Below are 22408 nucleotides of genomic sequence, written 5' to 3'. Positions count from 1 at the left end.
AGAAGTCCCATAGCCCCACAAAGAGTTAAATCTGTCCAGTTTTCCACAACAATGTGATTCATTGGACGGCCTACCATCTTTTCCTTTGGACCTTTGGCTATGATTCTTTAAATTGATGATAAACTTGATTTCTTGTGATTATATTTGCAACCTTTCTCTGGGGAGTGGAGAGTGACTTCCATGTGTGGTGGCAATGCTGAATAGCAGATGGAGCTTTTCAAGTGGCATCTGCATTAATCAGTGATAGTTGAAACTTGCATCAAATCAAGTCTCATTCACCTGGAAATATTAATTAGTCAACCCTTCCACCCATGTTTTCATGCCTATAATTTTCTATGTTTCATGCTAAGATACTATGATTTGTTCACCCTGAATATTCTGCATGTGCTTACAAGTCAATTTCTATGATTATATAGTTATCTATATACCATACAACTTACAAGATAAAATAACATGGGTGGGAAAGGCATATGCGACTTACAAGATTTCCCTTCACAACTTGCAAGATTTATTCTGTCATTTTAAATTTTTTAATTTTTATTTTTAAAGATGTACTAAGTCCGGTATGCATTGTGAGCTTATACAATAACAACTTGAGCTAACTGCTAACCTAACATGATATCAGTGGTATATTTAAGTAGAGGTTTTAGGTTTGAGTCTCTCCAGGGAGAAGCTTAGTTAAACCAGAGACAGCTTAAGCCTTTAGATCAAGGGGTTAGATCTCTCCATATGTGGGCCTGCTAAATCCAACAGATTAAGCTTTTAGGAAAGTTGATAGCTTAATAATTGGCATATGGAACATGGGTGATGCAATCCATTGTGACGTCTTAGCTCACAAGTGAACATACAAACAAAGTACAGCAAGCATGCCAGAAGAAAGTCCACATATCAGGTGACTAGAACCATCTGATAATTGTGATTAAGCTCGTTTGTGTATATTTCTCCACCAAAAGGCCTGGAATTTCCTTTGTAATAAGCTAACCATTCATCTCCACAGACTATAAGAACATGAATCCCAGTCAGACCGACTTAATATGGCAGTGTATACGACATTGACAGAAATGAAGTTACCGGTCTATATATAAATATCATCCTAATATCAACACTAGTCAGCCAGCTCTGAACCTCTCTTGGCATTAAAATGGCGCAGTTTTTAGGGAGAGACGAAAAGGAGTCCCTTGGAATGGAATTAGCTGAATTAGGAAGAAGCATTGGGTCGCCTTTCCATCACCATACATCAAGTTTCAGGAGTCGTACTTCAGATGCAAAGTCCTACAAGGAGAAGGATGATGAAGTTGACCTGCAGTGGGCTGCAATTGAGAGATTGCCCACGTTTGAGAGGGTAAGGACATCATTATTTGGTCATCATGGCTTAAATGATGGCAAAGAAGAGCTGGGAAAAAGGGTGATTCATGTTACCAAGCTTGGAGCTCTGGAATGCAATGTTTTCATCGACAAGCTCTTGAAGAAGATTGAGGAAAATAATCACCAGTTGCTACAGAAACTGAGAGAGGGAATGGACAGGCAAGCTGCTCCTCTTTTTCTCTGTTTCTTTTTCCATATATCAGTCACACCTGCACGCACATTGAATATGCATTCACATAAACTTAACCAGCCACTCAACAAAGGCTTTATATCCCAACACTTTTGGCTTACATGAAGGTCTGCTCATTTATTCATATTCGTGTCTTTCTATATGCAATTGCAGGCATATATGCTTAAGCAACTGTGAATTCATAGATGTGTATACACTGGACTAAACTTAACCTTCGCTTTTCAGAGTGGGTCTGGAATTTCCTACAGTGGAAGTGAGATACCAGAATTTATCCATAGAAGCAGAATGTGAAGTAGTTCATGGAGAACCCCTCCCTACTCTATGGAATACCCTCAAAAGCACTTTCCATGTAGGTTTTTTCCTTTATCCTTCCTCAATCCTTAGCCTGTTACAGGTTCCATGGAAAGATGATTCCCAGGTGCTTATGTTTGGAACAGAAGAAAATCCTACATCAAAATTAAGAAACTTTGAGTCAATATTAGCTACAAAAGTTCTCCCAACATGACATCACTAAGAAACTTTTACACACTACTTTTTATTTGAATTATCCACCTGTATAAAGCTTCCAATCTTCAAGATATTTATATCCGGAAAACAATTATTGCTCTGTACAAACAGGCAAAGCAAGCTCTGATTTCCTCCAATGGCTAACTCTGATAATTTTTAGATGGTAAACAAGATCTCTAATTCTGAACAGGCTATCAAAAATTTTACAAGGTGCAAATCCCAAGCCAACATGATAAAAATTCTCAAAGATGTCAGTGGCATCATCAAGCCTTCAAGGTTGGTATTGAAGCTTACTGTTATGCTTTTATAAGAACGTGTCCATGATACGATCCATAATTTTTCTTCTGGCTGAAGAAACGAGAAGGCAACAGCTTTGATGAAACAGGTTTACTTATTGTTTTCCTTGCAGGATGACTCTATTGCTGGGACCTCCAGGTTGTGGGAAAACCACTTTGTTACTGGCACTGGCAGGAAGGCTAAAACAGCCTCTCAAGGTTTCTAACTCCTAGCTTGTGGAATCCCCGTAGAAATGATTGACATCTACATAAGCTTTAGCATTTAGCTGGAAAAATGAATTGTGATATTTAGAAATAGAATACAAAATGAGATGCTATATTGTATAATTAAAATTACACTATCTAATCAATCATACCATCAGTGATTCAAACAACAAAACACTAGTGAGAATTCTTGAAAATTTTTCATGTTAGGTAACAGGAGAGATCACCTACAAAGGTTGCAATTTGGATAAGTTTGTTCCTCAGAAAACATCAGCTTATATCAGCCAATATGACCTGCACATTCCTGAAATGTCTGTGAGGGAAACACTTGACTTCTCGGCACGTTGTTGTTAGAATTCATGAGAGTTTGCCTTTGAAAATGTCTTAGTTAGACTCAGTCTCAGTCTCTGTTTTGCTCCATAATTTTCAGTTTTTCTATTAGTAGAAGTAGTCATAGCAGCTGAGAGTTTTTAGCATTTTCAGTTTGGTTGTAAGCCTATAAATAGGCATTCTCATTGGTGAAATATTGTGTGCCTTTCTCCAACTCAATACTCTAATATTTTTTGCAAGTTTTAGTTCCTTATTTTTCTCCAGATTTTAACAGTGGTATCAGATCAAAATTCCTACGGGCTGTGAGGCAAAGTTTTTTTTTAGTATTAAACACAGTGAGGTTGAGTGCAAACACTAGTGAGGTTGAGTGATCTATTTTTTTTTAAACAACTGTGGTGCAAACATGTCTCCTTCTAGCAATACTTCCTCTGTAATTCCAGTGTTTAATGGTGAACACTATCACATTTGGGCTGTCAAGATGAGGTTTTATTTAAGGTCTCAAGGTTTGTGGAATGTTGTGATGTCTGAAGCTGATCCACCACCATTGGGAGCAAATCCTACAGTTGCTCAGATGAAAGCATGAGGAAGAAAAACTCAAGAAAGACAAAGCCATCACCTGCCTACATTCAGGACTTGTAGACCACATCTTCACCGAAATCATGAACTTGGAAACACCTAAACTGGTATGGGACAAGCTCCAAGGTGAATTTGAGGGTAGTGAAAGAGTCAAAACTGTTAGACTCCTCACATTGAAGAAAGAGTTTGAGTTGATGAAGATGAAAGACGACGAATCTGTCAAAGATTATTCTGGCAGGTTAATGGATGTTGTAAACCAAATACGGCTTCTTGGTGAGGCATTTACAGATCAAAAGGTGGTAGAAAAGATCATGGTTTCAGTGCCTCAAAAGTTTGAAGCCAAGATTTCTGCAATTGAAGAGTCTTATGACTTGCAAACTCTCACAATTGTAGAGTTAACCAGCAAGCTTCATGCACAAGAGCAAAGGGTCTTAATGAGAGGTGATGAAGCTATTGAAGGTGCTTTTCAAGTAAATCACAAAGGAAAGAATTCTGGAAACTTGCAAGGAAAGAAGTTCTTCAAGAACAACAAAGAGAAATCTGAAGGGTCTTCAAGAAAGGGAAAATTTCCGTCTTGCTCTCATTGTAGAAGAACCAACCATGCTGAGAAAGATTGTTGGCACAAAGGTAAACCTCTCTTTAATTGTAATTTCTACAATAAACTTGGCCACAGTGAGAAGTATTGCAAAGCCAAGAAAAAACAATCTCAACAACAACCAGAACAAAATGCAAGTGTGACTAAAGAAGACAAAAATGATGATGAGCATTTATTTATGGCATCACAAGCACTCAGTTCTCATGACCTGAATACTTGGCTCATTGACAGTGGTTGCACAAGTCACATGACCAAATATCCGTCAATATTTACCTCCATTGATAGATCAGTTCAACCAAAGGTCAAGTTGGGAAATGGTGAAGTTGTGCAGGTCAAAGGAAAAGGGACAATTGCTATCAGCACCAAGAGAGGTACAAAAATTGTCACTAATGTTCTTTACATTCCAGATTTAGATCAGAATCTTCTTAGTGTTGCACAAATGCTAAGAAATGGATATGCAATCTCTTTCAAAGAAAATTTTTGTTTTATCACTAATGTACACGAAAAAGAGACAACAAAAATTAAAATGAATGGAAATAGCTTTTATTTGAAGCTTGATTTAGTTGAAGGTCATGTCTTTAGTGCCAAGATTGATGAGAGTGTTGTTTGGCACAAAAGATATGGTCATTTCAACTTGAAGTCACTAAGGTTCATGCAAGAAGCTGGTATGGTTGAAGACATGCCTGAAATCTCAGTTAATGCTCAAACTTGTGAAAGTTGTGAGCTAGGGAAGCAACAACGACAACCATTCCCTCAAAATATGTCCAAGAGAGCTACTCACAAGCTGGAATTAATTCATTCAGATATTTGTGGACCAATGAGCACAGCCTCATTGAGCAACAATGTGTATTTTGCATTATTTATTGATGATCTCAGTAGAATGACTTAGGTTTATTTTCTAAAAACCAAGTCACAAGTGCTCTCTGTGTTCAAAAGCTTCAAGAAAATGGTTGAAACTCAAAGTGGCCAGAACGTTAAGGTGCTCAGAACTGATAATGGAGGTGAGTATATCTCAAAAGAGTTCAATGTCTTTTGTCAAGAAGCTGGAATTGTACACCAACTAACAGCTCCATACTCACCACAGCAGAATGGAGTCTCTGAGAGGAAGAACAGAACCGTGATGGAGATGGCAAGGTGCATGCTATTCGAGAAGAAGCTACCAAAACTTCTATGGGCTGAAGCAGTCAACACCTCAATATATTTGCTTAACAGACTACCAACTAAGTCTGTTAAGAGCAAAACACCAATAGAGGCATGGTCTGGTGTAAAACCTTCTGTCAAGCACCTGAAAGTTTTTGCTCATTTTGTTATCTTCATGTGCCATCTGTCAAGAGAGGGAAGCTTGATGAAAGAGCTGAGAAAGGTGTTTTTGTTAGGTATGCAGCTGAATCAAAAGGTTATAGAATTTATAGCTTGAGTAGAATGAAAATCGTGATAAGTAGAGATGTGCACTTTGATGAAAACTCCTACTGGAATTGGGACTTGAAGAAAGTTCATAAATGTGATCAAACCACTCCATCTATTCTTGAACCAGCAATAGAAAGGACAATCATTGAAGGTCCACTTGATGTTGAAGCAACTTCAGACACACCCGTGCTTAAGATGAGGCCATTATCTGATATGTATGAGAGGTGCAATCTTGTACATGCTGAGCCTACATGTTACACGGAAGCTGCAAGATTTCTAGAATGGATTGAGGCCATGAAAGCTGAAATTGATGCTATTGAAAGAAATGGAACCTGGAAGTTGACAGAACTACCTGAAGCTAAGAATGCAATTGGTGTAAAATGGGTTTTCAGAACCAAATTTAATTCAAATGGTTCAATCTTCAAGCATAAGGCTAGGTTGGTTGCGAAGGGTTTTGCTCAAGTTGCTGGAGTGGACTATGGTGATACATTTGCACCAGTAGCCAGACATGACACTATAAGGCTACTACTTGCACTTGCTGGTCAAATGGGATGGAAAGTGTACCATTTAGATGTCAAGTCAGCTTTTCTAAATGGTATACTTCTTGAAGAAATTTATGTTCAACAACCAGAAGGCTTTGAGGTTATTGGCCATGAACATAAAGTGTTCAAGCTACATAAGGCTCTCTATGGTTTGAAGCAAGCACCAAGGGCCTGGTATAGCAGAATTGATTCTCATCTGATCCAACTTGGATTTAAGAGGAGTTAAAATGAAGCTACTTTGTATTTGAAACAAAATGATGATGGTTTGCAACTGGTAGTATCACTTTATGTTGATGACATGCTAGTGACTGGAAGCAATGTAAAATTGCTAGCTGATTTCAAAATGGAAATGCAGGATGTATTTGAGATGTCTGATCTTGGCATCATGAACTACTTCCTTGGAATGGAAATATACCAATGCAGCTGGGGTATCTTCATTTCACAAAGAAAATATGCTATGGATATTCTCAAGAAATTCAAGCTAGAATCATGCAAAGAAGTAGCAACTCCGCTGGCACAAAATGAGAAAATTTCAAAGAATGATGGTGAGAAACTTGAGGAACCCTCTGCATATAGAAGCTTGGTGAGCAGCCTACTATACTTGACAATAACCAGACCTGACTTGATGTTTCCAGCTAGTTTGCTTTCAAGGTTCTTGAGTTCACCTAGAAATGTTCACATGGGAGTTGCAAAGAGGGTGCTAAAGTATGTTAAAGGTACAACAAATCTTGGCATTTGGTATTTAAAGACAGGAGGAGTTAAGCTAGATGGTTATGTTGATAGTGATTGGGCAGGAAGTGTTGATGATATGAAGAGCGCTTCAGGTTATGTATTTACAATCGGTTCAGGTGTCATATGCTGGAATTCAAGAAAGCAAGAAGTAGTGGCACAATCAACTACAGAAGCTGAGTATATCTCCTTAGCAGCTGCTGCAAATCAAGCAATATGGTTGAGAAAATTGCTTGCTGATTTAGGCCAGGAACAAAGCTCACCAACTAAGCTTTATTGTGACAATAAGTCAGTCATTTCCATTACTCAAAATCTTGTCCAACATGGCAGAACCAAGCACATAAATGTAAAATTCCACTCCATAAGGGAAGCTGAAAAGAATTCACTTGTTAAGCTGCATTATTGCGCAACTGATGAGCAACTTGCTGACATAATGACTAAAGGACTTCCTAAATCAAGGCTGGAGTTCCTAAGGTTGAAGCTTGGTATGTCCAAGGCAAATCTCAAGGAGGAGTGTTAGAATTCATTGAGTGTTAGAATTCATGAGAGTTTGCCTTTGAAAATGTCTTAGTTAGACTCAGTCTCTGTTAGACTCAGTCTCTGTTTTGCTCCATAATTTTCAATTTTTCTGTTAGTAGAAGTAGTCATAGCAGCTGAGAGTTTTTAGCATTTTCAGTTTGGTTGTAAGCCTATAAATAGGCGTTCTCATTGGTGAAATATTGTGTGCCTTTCTCCAACTCAATACTCTAATATTTTCTGCAAGTTTTAGTTCCTTATTTTTCTCCAGATTTTAACAGTTGTTAGGGAATTGGAAGCAGAGCAGGTAGGCTTATTTATGCAAATTATTTTCATGATAGAATTATAATCAAATTACAGTGATCTAAGGGTCCAAGTTGTCTCCCATTGAAGAAATTATGATGGAAGTAAGTAGAAGAGAGAAGCAAGCTGGGATTACCCCAGAAGCAGACATAGACACTTGCATGAAGGTAAACAATCTGCAGGAAGTTCAACTCTCTATCATGTTCCCAAGTAGTGGCAGCTTGGTTTGTTTTCCTTTCAGCCATCTCTAATGAAAACCTGCACTAACAGGCAATTTCTGTCAATGGTTTAGAAAGAAGCCTTCAGACAGACTACGTCTTGAAGGTGATTCTCTTTACCAAATGAAAGAATATTAATGATTTCCCCACCATCCTAGCTTTAATTGATAACAATTGTGCCACTATATTGTGGTATTCAGATCCTTGGGCTGGATATTTGTGCTGATACGATTGTAGGAGATGATGCTATGAGGAGAGGAATTTCAGGTGGTCAAAAGAAAAGGCTGACAACAGGTTGTGTACACATTCATAGTTAATCCAAATTAACCAATTTTCACTCTCCAGGCTTCAATGATAGTTTTGATACAAATGCCTAGCATATTTCAAGAGACCTGTGGTTGCTGAAACATATGGAGTTAAGCTTTAAATAGAAAATGTTTCGAAAGCATTTTCCGGTCTTTTCCTTCGATATAATAATTCCTCAATGTTTCCATCTGCCAGGAGAAATGATAATTGGTCCAACAAAAGCTCTCTTTATGGATGAAATATCAACTGGCTTGGACAACTCTACCACCTTTCAGATTGTCACTTATTTACAGCAACTGACACACATAACAAAGTCCACCATTTTGGTATCACTTCTTCAACCAGCATCAGAGACCTTTGATCTCTTTGATGACATTATTTTGATGGCAGAAGGTAAGATTGCATTGATGGAATTTTAAACGACATAGGATTACGTGTAGACATTAAAGCATGCATTAAATGGTAATAAATGAAATATTTACCTTGATTAATGCAATGGAAAGCCATTTTCGTGATCCACTGGTGTCCAAGAATATGCTCAATCCGTGATGCTATGAAAATCCGGGTTCAATGAGCTCTTCCCTTTGTACACCCAAGATTCAGTCCGTGTGTGCTTTCAAGACGAGTATGCAATGCGTGCCCTTTTTTTTTCAGCCCAAGAAGAAGAAGCCTTCCTTTGCACTTATATATACATATATATAAATAAATATATTCATACATATCACACATTACACACATTATTTGGACCACTTGACTTAATGGACCAGTTAAGTGAATTAGGGTGAGCACATAAAAAATCAAGCAACAATTTGTGTCCAGCCCCATTATGGACCACATTGTAAAAATAAAATAACATTGATTTATGACATTATCACATTGATTATGTAAGTCCACACATAAAAAATTCCAACACGCATACCATGGGCCTCACAATCGTATACTGGATTTTTTTTAGCATTGTGGTTTTAGGTGCCCACCAAGAAAAGGAGTTGCGGATTTCCTCCAAGAAGTGTGTTGCTATGCAATTTATTCAACATGTTCATAACCTTTGCTTTGAACTGATGTTGTACCTTTGTGCAGGTAGCTTCCAGAAGGGATCAAGCACAGTACTGGCACCACAAAGACCAGCCTTATAGTTATGTTTCTGTCAACAAGTTTGAAAGAATATTCAAGGAATTTCCCGTGGGACAGAAGCTAGCTGAGGAGCTCTCCATGCCTTCTGATAAATCTGAGTCCCAAAATAATGCTTTGTCATTTAATGCTTACTCATTGGGAAAGTGGGAATTGTTCAAAGCTTGCATGGCTAGAGAATGGCTTCTGATGAAGCGGAACTCATTCATTCATGTATTCAAATCTGCACAGGTAATTAATGGACAATTGAGAGAAAGAAATTGACAAATTTAATTCATATTTGACTGCATAAGAAATCCAAAAATGTTTTAAACATCTGGATGTGTTCTTCATGCAGCTTGTGGTCATTGCACTAATAACAATGACAACATTCATACGTACTCAGATGACTGTGGATGTGTTCCACTCGAATTATTACATGAGCTCTGTTGGTATAAGATTAAATACTTATACAAAAAATATATGTTTGGGCTGCTGGAACTTATAATTTTATTGATGAAGAATGCTGAATTTATACATGAACTTGTAACTTAAATGACATTAGAATAGCAGAAAATCAAGCTACTAGATGATGAACAACTACTTCCTATAAAATAGAAACCAAATCTTGACCAAATAAAAATAAGAAAATATCTAGATGTTGCAGATTTTGTGCAAGACTCCAGCTGCAATATTCAAAATTCAAATTCTAGCAAATACTAAGTCAAAATTCAACACTCCTCCTTGACTTCGTAGATGCAAACTCCAAGTCTTGCACGTAGACACTCAAACCAAACTTCGAAAGGGGTCTGCTTCTTTAACACTTTTGTTGGCAATATGTTCAGAAAATATACTGCTCCATTTTGTTGTGGATTATATGGTGCAGTGAGCTGGTGAACATTGTTTGCATTCAATTTCAAGGATGGCATCTTTTGAGATCCACCTACATCAGTATGCACCAGTTGCAGTTTTTGGGTTGCTCTCCAGGATATTTTCTTTGGAAAGGGAAGTTTAGTTTGCTTCCCATATTGACAAGTAGCACATATAGGAAGATCTTTTTCTAAGTCAGGAAGTCCTTCAACTATTTGATTTTTCTTCATGTAGAGCACATCATCATGATGAAAGTGCTCGACCCTTCTGTCCCAAAACATTGTTGTGCTATCTTGTTGTAAAATAGCAGTATGCTCATCTTCCAGTAAATTCAAGGCAAAACTCTTGCCCTTCATTTTTATGTTGAACACCTCTTTGCCTTCAGCATCTTTGATAATGCAATTCCTATCTTCAAAATAAACTTTAAATTCTTTCTCAACGAGCTGTCCAACACTGAGTAAGTTTTGGTCAATGTCAGGCACAAACAAAACATCATAAATGAGTTTCAAACCTGTTTGGCTTTCGATAGCAACCGTTCCTTTGCCCTTCACTGGAATATACTCACCATTTCCAATTCTGACTTTGGAAATAGTTGTTCTATCAAGTTCTCTAAAGAGATCTTGATTATTTGTCATGTGGTTTGTACAACCACTATCCACAAGCCAGCTTTTAGAGGTGCTTTTATTAGCAAAACACGTTGCTGCAAACAATTGCTCCTCCTGACAATAGTCAACTACTGCATTAGTTTCTTCCTGCTGTTGATTTTTGCAAATCCTCTCCACATGTCCTTGTTTACCACACTTGTTGCATTTCACATCTGGTCTCCACCAACATTTTTGTGGAGAATGATTTGTCTTCTTGCAATGAGGACAAGGTGGAAAAACTCCATTTTTCTGGTTGTTGCCACACGACTTGTTGTTGTTCACCTTTCCATTTTTATGGCATGCATTTTTCTGCATTCTTGCTTGAAATGCTCCTTCTGCAGTATCTCCTTGTCTCATGAGTCTTCTTTGTTCCACAGCCTCCAAGGAATGTAATAATTCTGTCAAGCTAATAGTTGACAGATCTTTTGAATTCTCCAAAGAGGAAATTGTAGCTTCATATTTCTCAGGAAGTGTAACCAATATCTTTTGAACAATCTTCTCATTGGAAAATTCTTTTCCAAGCAGCCTAACTTTGTCTGCTATTGAAAGAAGTTGTGCAGCATAGTCTTTAACAGCATCAGACTCCCTCATTTTCTTCATTTCAAATTCTCGAATCAAGTTCATCACCTGCATGTTCTTGATTCTTTCATCTCCTTTGTATTCCTCCTTGAGATACTCCCAAATTTCTGCAGCTGAATCAATTTTCATGATTTTGATGAAAATTGATGGTGAAACTGCAGCAAACAAGCAAGCTTTCGCTTTAGCCTTTCTTGTCCTTCTTTCTTTATGCAACTTCATTTGAGCCACAGTTGGATTGGCTCCTAGGGGAGGAACTTCATAATTTTCTTCCACTGCTTCCCAAACATCAAGTGCTTGTAGATGAACTGTCATTCTAACAGCCCAAGTTTCATAATTGTCTCCATCAAGAACTGATGGTGCAACTGTGAGACTTGACTCTTCCATTGCTAAATGATTTTAGAAGGTGTTTGGGTTCACTCACCTCACTGGCCCCTCAAGATAACTATGGCTCTGATACCACTTTGTTGGTATAAGATTAAATACTTATACAAAAAATATATGTTTGGGCTGCTGGAACTTATAATTTTATTGATGAAGAATGCTGAATTTATACATGAACTTGTAACTTAAATGACATTAGAATAGCAGAAAATCAAGCTACTAGATGATGAACAACTACTTCCTATAAAATAGAAACCAAATCTTGACCAAATAAAAATAAGAAAATATCTAGATGTTGCAGATTTTGTGCAAGACTCCAGCTGCAATATTCAAAATTCAAATTCTAGCAAATACTAAGTCAAAATTCAACAAGCTCCTTGTTTTATGCTATCATTAGACTTATGAGCAATGAAGTTTCAGAGTTTGCATTGACTGTTTCCAGACTTCCAGTCCCCTACAAGCAAAGGGATCTATACTTTTATCCAGCATGGAGTTATTCCATTCCAGCTGCAATTCTAAAGATTCCATTTTCATTCTTGGATGCTTTTCTTTGGACAGCTCTAACCTATTTTATCATAGGTTACAGTCCTGAACCAGAAAGGTGTAATCTCCAAATATAACTCTTTCAATTATGTAGAGAAAAAATAAATGAGTTTCTCCCCCTCTGAGTCTCAGTACTGTTATCTATGCTGCCTGGTTTTTCGGCCAATTCCCCGTTCTTTTCCACCTTCATCTAGTATCAACATCAATATTCCGTTTGATTGCCTCCACTTTTCGAAATCCATCTACTGCAGCATCTTTCAGTCTCTTCTCCTTTTTAGTAATGATGCTTTTTGGTGGCTTCATGATTCTGAAGTGTAAGGCCTTCTTCTTCACTTCAATTAAGACCGTAGGTTTTTAGAGTAAGAATAGAAAACACAGAAAATTTGGGGCTGAAAATTGCACACCTTGCATTGCTGCAAAATCTGAATTTATACAGGAAAAGAAACAAAGAAAGTCAAAAAAATCTGCCTACATATCTTCAACAGATTTCTAATAGCATTACTAAATCAAATATGAATTCAAAAAATTCAAACTAAACTAGAAATTGTTCCTCTATCTTTCATAATATTCTCAACAGAATATCAGCTCTGTTGGTTTATTTTAGCTTAAATCCTAAAGCAAATATAGCACTTGTCATCACTTCTCCTTGCTATTTTTGTTGCAAACACCAATTTTTTTCCTCAACAATTCAAACCTTGATTTTGATATCCCTTTGTCAAAATATCAGCAAGTTGAGCTTCTACCTTGCAATGTACCAAATTCACTTCATCATTCTTCTGGACTTCTCTAATACAAAATATGCTTTGTCTTGTCATGAAACACTGGATTGTTAGAAATTGCTATGGCAGCTTAATTATCAACAGAAGTTCTAGTTGCAACATCCTGAACCATCTTCAAATCTGTCATGAGCTTCCTTAACCATAAGGCTTGATTGACTGCGGCAGCAACTGAAACATACTCAGCCTCAGCAGTAGACTGAGCTATAATTTCTTGCTTCTTTGAACTCCAACAGAAACAACCTGATCCAAGACTAAACAAGTAGCCTGATGTGCTCCTCATATCATCACATGATCCTGCCCAATTACTATCAACAAAACCATGCAAAACCAACTTATCTTTCTTCTCAAACTTTATTCCAAGATCCAAAGTCCCCTTCACATACCTGAGCACCCTCTTAGCAGCCTTATAATGCAACCCACTTGCACAATGCATATACCTGGACAACAGATTTACAGGAAACATTATATCAGGTCTTCTTGTTGTCAAATACATCAAACAGCCTATGATATTCCTGTACAATCCCTCATCAACCTTTTTAGCACCATCTTTACTAAATTTTTCGTTTTGAGCCAAAAGGGTACATAATGACTTACAATCCTCCATGTTGAATTTCTTCAACACTTCCCTGGCATATTTTTGTTGTCCAATGAAGATCCCTTGCTGTAATTGTTGAATCTCCAGTCCTCGAAAGAATGCCATCTCTCTAAGATCAGTCATCTCAAATGCTTGCATCATTTGAGCCTTGAATTTCTTCACCTATTCTACATTACTTCCTGGGACAAGCAAATCATCAACATATAATGAAACAACTATTAATTCATCATTAATAAATTTGATATACAAAGTTGATTCACTCATGCTTTTGTTGAAGCTTTTCTTCTTCAAATGCTCATCAATCCTACTGTACTAGGCTCTTGGAGCCTGCTTCAATCCATATAACGCTTTTTTTAACAAGTATACCTTCTCTGTATCTGCAACAAAACCCTCAGGTTGTTCAACAAAAATTTCTTCCTCCAAATAACCATTTAGAAAGGCCGACTTTACATCAAGCTGGTAGATTCTCCACTACTTTTTTGCAAGTGCTAGAAGCAATCTAATGTTGTCTAACCTTGCTACAGGTGCAAAAGTCTCAGAAAAATCTACACCAAATAATTAAGCATACCCTTTTACAACTAGCCTTGCCTTGTATTTATTTACAGAACCATCAGCATTAAGTTTGGTTCTATAAACCCATTTCACACCAATAGCTTTCTTGTGTAGTGGTTTGTCCACCAACTCCTAGGTTTGATTCTTGTGAATCATCTTGATCTTCTCCTCTATTGTTGCAATCCACTTTGGATCCTTAACAGCCTCATCATACCCTGCAGGTTCAAACACAGCCATATTGCACATTTGATAAATTTTTGTAAGTGACCTAGTACCTCTTATAGGCTCATCATTAATCACATCATCGACTTGAAATTCTGGTTCTTTTTCTTCTGCATAAGCCTGTTCTGGTTCAGTCTTATTCCAATTCCATCTTGCAGCTTCATCAAATTTGACATCCCTGCTTACTATGATTTTTTCTGTCAAGGGTTGATAAATTTTGTAACAACAAAGACTCCATATTCTGCCTTTTCATCCATCTTCTCCCTCTTTGCATTTGGAATATGAGTAAAACACAAATAACCAAAATATTCAAGTTATGAATAGAAGGTTTTAAACCATACCAGGCTTCCATAGGTGTTTTTCCCTTTAAAACCTTGGTTGGTAACCTATTTAGCATAAATATAGTAGTATTAACAGCCTCAGCCCAAAATATTTTTGGCATTTCCTTCTCAAACACCAAACATCTAGCCATCTCCATAATTATCATGTTTTTCCTCTCACTGACTCCATTTTGTTGAGGAGTATAGGTTGTAGTAAGCTGATGTTCAATCCCTACAACTTCACAAAACTCAACAAATTTGTCAGTCGTATATTTAATCCCATTATCACACCTAATGACCTTAATTCTATAGCCACTTTGATTTTCAATCCATGTTTTGAACTTCCAAAACACACCAGCAACCTCAGACTTCTATTTGAGAAAATAAACCCAACATATTCTACTAAAGTCATCAACAAGAACCATAAAATACCTGTTACCACTTAAGGATGCAGTCCTCATAGGTCCACAAACATTAGTATGGATCAATTGAAGCTTCTCAATTGCTCTCCATGCCTTATTAACAAGAAATGGCAATCTGGCTTGCTTTCCAAGCTGACAAACTCCACATATTGTTGTTCCTGTTCCATTGTAAGTTATTCCTAGCACAAGATCCTTTTAATGCATGTAATCCAATGCAGAATAGTGAAAATGTCCCATCCTTTTGTGTCATAACTCAGCCTGATCCAAAGTACATGAATATGCACTAGACTCATCCTTGTTCCAATTTAAACTGAAACTTTTGCTATTCATTTTCACAGAAAACAACACCACACCATTTGAGTCAGCAATCACACACATTTTATTCTTATACACAATAAAATAACCTTTCTCAAGTAATTGTCCCACACTCAACAGATTTTGATCAATCTTTGGAACAAGTAATACATCAGAAATTAGCTTTATACCTGTAGAGCCTTTTATTGCAACAGTCCATTACCTTTCACCTCAATATACTGCTCATTGCCAATTCTAACTCTTAACACTTCTGACTTGTTTACTTCGTTGAAAAGGGATTCATCAAAAGACATGTGGTTTGTGCATCCACTGTCTATAAGCCAAATATCACTTGAACTGCTACTAGAAAAACAAGATGCAACAAAAAGCTGCTCTTCCTAGTGTTGATCCACTGCTTGCGCTTGGTGTCCTTCTTGCTATTTGTTTTTACACACCCTCTCCATATGCCCCAACTGTTTGCATGCCCTACACTGAATGTTAGGTATAAACCAGCAATATTTCTGCAAGAGGTTTTCTTACAATAAGGACATGGAGGGTGCTTGCCCTTGTTGCCTCCATTGTTGTTGTTTTCCCCCTTCTTATTGTTCTTCTTGCTCCACTGTTTCTTTCCTTTGTTGCCTCCTTGAGCTTGATCAACCTCTTTCACTTGAAATGCTTCCTTAATTGTCTCCTCATTTCTGTAAGCTCTCCTTTGCTCTTAAGCTTGTAGTGCATTGAAGAGTTCTGCTAATGTTATTATTAACAGATCCTTGGACTCTTCAAGTGAAGAGATTTTGGATTCAAATCTCTCAGGCAAGGTCACCAAAAGCTTCTCTACTACCCTTGTGTCAAAGAATTCTTCCCCTAGCATCATAATCTTATTGGCCAACATCAGCAACCTGTCTGTATAATCCTTCACTACTTTTGTCTCCTTCATTTTTTGCATTTCAAATTCCCTTCTCAAGTTCAGGACCAGCATTTGCTTTGTCCTGACATTTCCCTGATATTCTTCTTTCAAAAGATCCTATGCTTGTTTTGTTGTTTCAAAGGTCATGATCTTTGTAAAAATTGTCTCTAAAACTGCAAAGTGGATGTAGGTCTTGGCCTTATATCTCCTTTTTCTTTCCTCTCTATTGTTCCTGATCTGTGCCATTGTTGGATCCTCAGGATCTGTTTCCACCAAGTCTCACAAGTCACATGCTTGCAGGTGCACATAAATCATTAAAAACTATGTTACAAGTACTATTAAAAAAAAAAAAAGAATACCCCCAGTAACTCTTGTTCTATGCAAGCATCGGATATCCAATGACATACTGTACACATTGGTCACACTAAAAACAACCATTTTAGTAACGACACATTCTCAACCATATAAATATTGTTCACTCTAAGCCCAAAGAGTTCTCATAATTTTTTAAGATGTGTTTATATGATTAAAAGGAGCTCATTTATATACAATGACAAACTTTTTCTTCTATCCCATATGGAATATCACAATCACCTTCTATGCAGGTACAACATCCTTGTTATGTCACATAGGATTGAGGAACCAAACAAAAACACCCTTTACAGACCAAACAAACCTAGATTTATTGCGGCGTCAAACAAATTTTCACACCTAAGCCACAGTTTTTAAAACGTCTCTACATGATTAAGAAGAGCTCATACTTATATAATATCAAAAACTTTTTCCTGATGGGGAATTATCACAATCCCAATGGCAAGCAAATAATCATACTTATTGCCTCCTACATTTACTTTTACACGAAAACTAGGTCTAGCCAGATACAGTATTCAAACTTCTGATATTAGATGCTCTGCTTTTGTCTATTTCTTTCATATGAAATGCTGAAACTACGATCATTGTTCTGAAGGGATGTTGAACAGGATTTGATCAACATAGTGGGGTCAATGTCCATTTTCTTTCTAGTCTTGGGCAACAGCTCAACTGTTCTACCATTCATAGTTACTGAACGTACTGTCCTCTACCGAGAAAGGTTTGCTGGAATGTACTCCTACCCCTCTGCTCAGGTTCAGCTTATCCTCCAGACACTACGGACACAATGATTAAGTTCTTAAATTGACAATAGTTTAATATGAAGCTTCTTTTTCTTACGTTGCAGGTGACTGTTGAGATTCCGTATATATCCCTCCAAGCTCTTTTGTTTGTCACAATTACATATCCAGCAATAAATTTCTACTGGTCAGCCTACAAAATGATATGGTATTCATACACTGTGTTTTCTACATTGCTCTACTTCAACTATCTTGGCATGATGTTTATTTCATTGACCCCAACTTTCCAAGTGGCTTCAGCATTGGCCGGCTTCTCCTACACCATGTTGAATTTGTTTGCAGGGTTCATCATATCTGAACCAGTAAGCCCACTATTTTTCTGTCAGGTCATCTGCAATACAACAGAGTATTTCTACTTGAATAATATGAATTCAGATAATCCAATTCTGTTCCATGCTTTTTCTACAGAAAATTCCAAAATGGTGGGTTTGGGGTTATTGGATTTGCCCAACAGCTTGGTCCCTGAAAGCTCTGATCACTTCACAATATGGAGATATAAACAAGGAAATATCAGTATTTGGAGAACCCAATGCAATCAATGCTTTCTTCAAAAGCTATTATGGGTATAACCATGATGATTTAGGTGTTACAGCAATTGTTCTTATTTCTTTCCCACTAGTCTTTGCTTCAGTTTTTGGGTATACAATTGCAAAACTCAACTTCCAAAGGAAGTAAACATGTTCATCCACTGGATTTAAGTTGTAACTTTGACAAGCTTCTTCTCAATAATGATTGTATTTTCATGTCAAACATTGATTTCTATGCTTTGCCTTCAGAGGAAAAAAAAAAAATCAAAGAAAGGATTTTATTGAATGGGTCTGGTTTAGAGTTGAATTTTATTTTTGATGAGGTGGGCTTCATCAAAGAAAGGATCAGCCACAACCCCCCAAGTTGCAAACTAAATACAGGAAGAAACAACAAAACTGAAGTATGGTAGTATACAAGGAACTTCAGAATTGAACATTTGTGGTGAATGACTGGCCAAACTTCCAGTTTGAAGGTGCCACATTGAGGGCTGTGAGGGTCTTCCCGTCACTGCTTTGGACTCTAAAGGACAAGCTCTGGCCGTTCAGGTATTTCAGGCTCTGCCAGTTTGAGCCCCAGTTCCTGGTCATGGCTTCCCAGCTATTGGCTTTGGACCCTTTTATCCATACCTTAGAGACTTCTCCAGCACCTCCCACATTGGATATCAGAACTAGCTCGAAGTAATCCCTTCCATTTATGGTGAACCTCATGCCTCCGCTTCTCTTGCATCGAACTCTGATTAATCCAAAGAACTCCATATCACTTTATGTATATATATAAAAAGAGAACAGATGACCTGGTAGATGTATACTTACTGCCTATAAAGAATTGGTACAATTCCAGCCCTGTATTTTGCTATAGACTCGAAAGCAGGTTGAGACATGTCAAAGTGAGGCCTTGGAGGATTGCACCACCCGCCATTATCACTAGGGAGAGCGTAATTCGGTGGGCAGAAGTTGGTAGCGGTGATGGTAATAGATGTGCCCTTGAGGCACCACTGGGGCACCTTGGTTGCGTCACACACAATCTGATAGCAGCCACCACATGCCTTGCCATTGTTGAACAAAGCCGTGCTCAGCGCTGCAGTCTTTACTCCATAACCATCGCTGTAAAGATTGCCATAACCACATGCACCACCTAGAACCCAACACACACACATGATCAAACTCATAAGCAAAAAACATTTAAGTAATTAAACCACAAAATGGATAGAAACTGATCATATATAACTCACCCATAGTTCCTGAAGCATCACTTCCACCATAAAAGGTTGCATGGGCTTGGAGCCAAGCAGCTGATGCTCCTCTAAGTGTTGTCCCTGTGAGCACCCCCAGAAAGAGAACAATGCTGCTAAATACACAGAGCCTATCCATTGTTTGATCTCCTCTCTGTACAGACTCTGTGCTGGTAGAGATGGCAAATTCCCCCCACTATTTATAGCCAAATGTGATTGTATGAATACAATTTACAAGCCCATTGACCAGAAGCAACCTTGAATAAAGGAACCTGCAGCCATAATTCATGCATCCTATAATTGGTAGCTCGTGGTACGTTACAGTACCATTATGACTTCAAATTGCAAAGTACATACACCATAAACTAATGAGAAATAGAAAAACTTTCTCCGCAGACAAAAAGAATGATGGAAAAATTGCACCACCATGAATCAAAGTCAAGTTCCACACATACACAACATGTGCGAGCAATAACTCTTCAACTGCTAATGCCTTGTCGGTTAAGAAATAAGACCCTTTCCACTTTGGAATTTATGGTTTAAATTAATATATAGAGTAAGAAATTCATGTACATTATTAGATGAGCTCCACTTAAAAACTAAAATGAAACAGTATTTGGATCGAATAAATTAATGATAAAAAATTTAGAAGTAGTTTAACAACAATGGTATTGGGATGGTCGTGAAATAGTAGCAGGTAGTCCCGAACATGGCTTGAGATGCAACTTGAGAATTAAAAAGCCAAAAACCACTAAGGTCGGCTTTGTGCTTTGACAATTGTGGTTATTAGTTTGGTGATGGTTAGAAGGCCATATATTATGGCATGTCTTGTGGGAACTCCATTCATATGGCACATGGGTGATGCCATCCATTACGATGTCTCAGCAACCAATGGCTTTCACATGAGGTGTGACACAGCATTTTTTAATCACAATTGAGCATTGAGGACTGTCTACGGGTACCTGCAATCCAGTCTCAGAAAATTTTCATTTGGTATATACCCCTTGATTCCTAATGCTTAACTTAATCTACAAACAACATCTTCACTCTCCTGCTTTATATATATTTTTATATATATAACACTAAAAATTTTAGGGTTTAAATTTTTTTTTTTTTATATTAAGTAACGACCTCTTTTGTCTAACGAATTATTTTTATAGAAGCAATCAAAGCATTTTAATGAAATATTACATTTGTAGACGAGAACCTTTGCCTGCAAGCTTTCGTTGGCTTCCTTGTCTAAGTAATTTTACCTATATCCTTGTTCAACTTGCAAGATGCAGGGGCTATAAATGATCATACATTCAACTGTGAAGTTGGTCACATGGACAACTGGGTCACCATTCCTCACATATGCCAACCAAAAGATAAGTCCTATCTCAAAATGATTTTGGAAAAAATAACTTTTAATGATAGTCTTCAAAAATAAATCTCACAGATATTCTTAATGTCATTTTTAGGTTTCTAAATATTCTTTAAAGTTAAGTTTTCTCTAGACAAAACGGATTTGGTATTCGGAATTGTCTTTCATATTTGCCTGGAGTTGCTCCAAGAAATATAGTCATCCCTACCCCTCACATTAATCCCATAAGCCTGCAAAAATTTTCATCCCAAAGACCTCTTTTTCTTTTCTCTTTGAACAGTAAAGGAGAACAAGTAGAAAAAAAAATCAAATTTAATAAATCTGAATTTAAATTCAAATATAAAAAATATATATTGTTAAAAATATGAGAATTTATCAGATTATGGGAACTTGTGGATGATCATCCATATTGATGTATATTTCTTTATGACTCCCTATAAAAGGTAGATACCTCTAATGAAAATCTATTCTATTCTCTTCCTACATTCTAATTTCTCTTTCTTATTTCTTTCTCCTTTCACTTTATAATTTTATAACATGTTATCAGTACGACTAGTCTCTACAAAAGAAATAGAAAGATTTTTCTCTATTTAGATAAATAGAAAGACTCTTATCTCTTCTTTCTCATAAAAAGGTACATGATAAACTTATATCATGATTTTCTATTTTATTACCATTTGATCTCTATTTTCATTTATTTTATTTGAATACATAAATATATATAATCCCTATAACCAGAAATTATGGAGTATATTATAAATTATGGGGTAAATTTATAATCAAAAGTTATGAAAAATATGTGCAATTCCTATAACCATAAGTTATGGTGAAAAATTACAGAATTACAGATACATGATCAGAAGTTATATATATGATCTCTAATTATTTATTTTTAATTATACGGTATAACTGGATGTTATACCAAACAATATTATATAGTTAGAAGCTATAAAATAAATAAATAAATAAATGTTCATAGCCTGAAGCTATGTACAAATTTACATAATGAAAGTTCACACCCCGAAGTTATCCACAAATTTACATAAAATAATTCATAGCTTGAAGCTATATATTACTTTGCACATTTTTGTTATGATAAAATAATCATAGCCCGAAGGTATGAAAAAGAAATATATATATATATATATATATATATATATATATATATATATATATTAAATTTTAATTCTTATTTCATATTTATACATTTTTACCATATTTATAATTGATAAATTTTAGGTCATTATATTTTTTATTTGAAATATTGTTAAAGCATTCTATTAATAGTTTATTATAATAATTGAAATATTTCTTTGATTAATATTATATATAGCTTTCAGATAATGTCAAACCTTGCAAAGCTTGAATTTGTTGCCCTCAATATTTTGAGCAAGAACTACTTATCTTGGGTTCTAGATGCTAAAATTCATCTAGATGCGATGAATCTTGGAAATACCATTAAAGAAGGAAATGACGCATCCCTACAGGATCGCGCCAGAGCTTTGATATTCCTTCGCCATCATATTGATGAAGGATTAAAAGGTGAATACCTTACGGTTAAAGATCTTTCATCCTTTGGAATAATATAAGGGAATGATATGACCACCAAAAGACCGTAATCCTTTCAAAGACACGCTATGATTGGATGCACTTGAGATTACAAGATTTGAAGTCTATTAGTGACTACAACTAGACCCTATTCAAAATTAGCTCACAATTAAAATTGTGTGGAGAAAAGGTCACTGAAGAAGATATGCTTGAAAAAACATTCATGACTTTTTATGCCTCGAATGTGCTCCTACAGTAGCAATATCA

General features: G+C 36.6%; 1 protein-coding gene and 1 pseudogene across 1 annotated transcript; one reads left to right on the top strand and one right to left on the bottom strand.

Moving 5' to 3' along the window:
* Positions 1 to 971: 971 nt before the first annotated feature.
* Positions 972 to 18146, top strand: LOC100243527 (pleiotropic drug resistance protein 3-like; annotated as a pseudogene).
* A 98-nt stretch (positions 18147 to 18244) lies between these two features.
* On the bottom strand, positions 18245 to 20276 carry LOC100248670 (putative expansin-A17). Its single transcript, XM_002273247.5, has 3 exons — positions 19231 to 20276; positions 18812 to 19133; positions 18245 to 18731 (listed from the first exon to the last, which is right to left on the bottom strand). The coding sequence occupies exons 1-3, from the start codon at positions 19367 to 19369 to the stop codon at positions 18422 to 18424; spliced, it is 771 nt and encodes a 256-aa protein (XP_002273283.1). The 5' UTR covers positions 19370 to 20276; the 3' UTR covers positions 18245 to 18421.
* Between the last annotated feature and the right edge of the window lie 2132 nt (positions 20277 to 22408).

This window comes from Vitis vinifera, chromosome 7 (assembly GCF_030704535.1).
Source record: "Vitis vinifera cultivar Pinot Noir 40024 chromosome 7, ASM3070453v1".
NCBI lineage: Eukaryota > Viridiplantae > Streptophyta > Magnoliopsida > Vitales > Vitaceae > Vitis > Vitis vinifera.
This window is presented reverse-complemented; position numbering and strand designations above follow the sequence as displayed.

What these genes read in the sequence shown, in the direction of transcription:
- LOC100248670 (XM_002273247.5), bottom strand. Translation starts at nt 19,369, where the DNA reads ATGGATAGGCTCTGTGTATTTAGCAGCATTGTTCTCTTTCTGGGGGTG. An exon ending in TGATGCTTCAGGAACTATGG is followed by an intron (nt 19,134 to 19,230) that starts GTGAGTTATATA and finishes GTTGGGTTCTAG; the next exon opens with GTGGTGCATGTGGTTATGGC. An exon ending in GTACCAATTCTTTATAGGCA is followed by an intron (nt 18,732 to 18,811) that starts GTAAGTATACAT and finishes TGGATTAATCAG; the next exon opens with AGTTCGATGCAAGAGAAGCG.